At 56.4% G+C, this 2454-nt stretch overlaps 1 protein-coding gene across 1 annotated transcript in view; it reads left to right on the forward strand.

Moving 5' to 3' along the window:
* Positions 1-2454, forward strand: part of MYBPC2 (myosin binding protein C2) — a 41146-nt gene that overhangs the window by 31106 nt on the left and 7586 nt on the right. The window contains exon 26 of the mRNA XM_006144686.3: positions 4-171. Coding sequence (XP_006144748.1) covers positions 4-171 — 168 coding nt within the window. The remainder of the gene's footprint in view (positions 1-3; positions 172-2454) is intronic.

Genomic DNA, 2454 nt, shown 5'->3' on the forward strand with positions numbered 1-2454 from the left:
TAGGTGGCCCCTCACAGTCGTGTCCCCTCCCCAGGAATCACCTTCAAGCCGCCTGAGTACAAGGAGCACGACTTCCGGACGCCTCCCAAGTTCCTGACGCCCCTCATAGACCGGGTGGTCGTGGCTGGGTACCCCGCCCCTCTCAACTGTGCCGTGAGAGGCCACCCGAAGGTGCCGGGGCCGGGCTGCCCTGCATAGGTCGTGTGTGCGAAGCCCTGAGGGAGACCCTGGGCACCCCGACACCCACTCCCCAGGCGGCAGCCTTTTGGGTCCCCTGTTCACGGGATCTGCTTGCTGTGATCCACTTCCTGTTCCCCCAGGTCCCTGCAGTCACACCTCGTTCCCTGCTGCAGGTGACAGCTACTGGTCCCGGTGACCCTGGGGATGGCCACCCACTCTCTCTTGTCCCGTCTGAGGACAAAAGCCAGTTCCTCAGAAACAGAAGGCCCTCTGCGGATGGGGCTCGCGAGGTCTTCATGTCCCACCCCGGTTTCCAGAATGTCAGGCAGGGACACTCGCAACCCTGAGCTTGGTGACGTGTAGGCCAGGGTCGGCCACGGACGGCGTGGGCCAAATCTGCCTGCCACTTGGCCCTCAGCAAGCCTTTACCAGACGGGGCCGTGCAGCTGGTCTCTGGCTGTTTTAGTGCTGGGTGGCACCGTGTGCTTCCCAGACCGCAGGGCTCGCGAGACCCGCCCTCTGTGGGGAGGGTCTGCCGATACCTGGGCTGGACTCCAGGTTTTCCTTCCTTTCCTTTTTTTTTTTTTTTAAAGAATCATTTTATTTAACTTTATTATTTTGACTTGACCAATGAGAGACACAGCAAGGGGGGGAACAAGAAAGCAAGCCACAAGGGCCAGGACTTGAACTGAGGTCAGCCATGTAGAAGTCCAGCGCCCCTAGCTGCCATGCCACCTGCTAGCCCCTCCTTTTCCTTTTTTTAAAAAAAATTATTACTTTTATTTAACTTTTTATTCATTCATTTATTTTAATTTGACCAGAGAGGGACACACACAGAGGGAGGGAAAGTGAGAAAGTAAGCCACCAGGTCTGGGACTTGAACTGTGGTTGGCCATGAGGGAGTGTCCAGAACCTTAACCACCATGTCACCTGCTGGTTCCCCTTTTCCTTTTTCTTAAAAGAAAGTTTTGCAGGACCAGCAGCTAGCGTAATGGCTATGTCGCTGGACTTCCACGTAGTCGACTGTAGCTCGAGTCCCGGACCTGGTGACTTAAACTCACACCCGGCGTGTGTGCATACCCAAGATCCTGAGAGGAGAATGGAGGAGGAGAAGGGATTGTGGCGTGGCCATAGCCCCTGGGGGGTGATTTTTCGCTTTCTGTCTTTGTCATTTTTCTTTGTTGTCTCTGTCATTCTGGCGAGCGCACGTGCCTTCTAGCCAAAACCTCTCCTCCCCCAAAAAAAGGTTTTGCCATAGTGTGTGTGCGAGAGAGCGAGAGAGGGAAAGCGAAAAATCACCCCCCCCAGAGGGCTGGCCACCCTGCAATCCCTTCTCCTGGGATTCTGAGCACGCACACTCATAAACCCAGTGTGAGTTTCAAGCCTCTGGGTCCACAACTTGTGGTCAGTCACGTGGGAGTCCAGCGCCTTAACCACCACACCACCTACCAGCCCCATTAAAAAAAAGAAAGTATTTCATGAGCTTGAGAGAGGACAGGCTGCCTCAGACAGGGATCGTGATCCTTCTGGCGCTCGGGCACATGAGCCCCGTGTACTCAGGGTGTTCGCTAGATTCGAACCTGGAACCTTCTCAGTGGGACTGCGTCACGGAGCATTACATCTTATCACTGCACGGCCGTCCAGCCTCTCCATTCATTCATTCATTCATTTTGGAGGTTTTTGCTTTAGGGTGCATACACTCGCCAGAGAGAGAGAGAAAGCGAAAAATCACCCCCCAGGGGGCACGGCCATGCTACAATCCCGTCTCCTCCATTCTCCTCTCTGGATCTTGGACACGCACGCATACGCGGCCAGCATGAGTTTAAGCCACCGGGTCCGGGACTCGAGCCATGGTTGACTACATGGACACTGCGCGTCCCCCTCCATTTATTTAAGCACCCATGGGCTTTTAGAGGCTTTCCAATGTACTTTCCAGTGAACTTTCCTGCATGCTGGGGGAGATCAACACGAACCCAGGGTCACTCAGCACATCAGGAAGGTGTGAGTGGGCTCGCAAGGTGCACTCCTGTGGGCCCGTGGCATGGCCCCATCCCCTCTAGGGCAGGCAGCGACCTGCAATCTGAGACTGAAGAGGCACATCTGAGCTGAGCCCCAGGAGGGCAGGGTAGTCCCTGCAGCCAGAACACGAGGATGCTGAGCCCGTGTGGCCAGAGCGGCGGGTAGGCGGGCGGCAGCACCCAGAGGCCAGGTCGTGGGGCCCTGGGGACCGCTAGCCTGCCCCTCTGGGGTTAGTGAGGGGCACTGCCACCCTGT

This window comes from Tupaia chinensis, unplaced genomic scaffold (genome assembly GCF_000334495.1).
Source record: "Tupaia chinensis unplaced genomic scaffold, TupChi_1.0 Scaffold000129_1, whole genome shotgun sequence".
Taxonomy (NCBI): domain Eukaryota; kingdom Metazoa; phylum Chordata; class Mammalia; order Scandentia; family Tupaiidae; genus Tupaia; species Tupaia belangeri.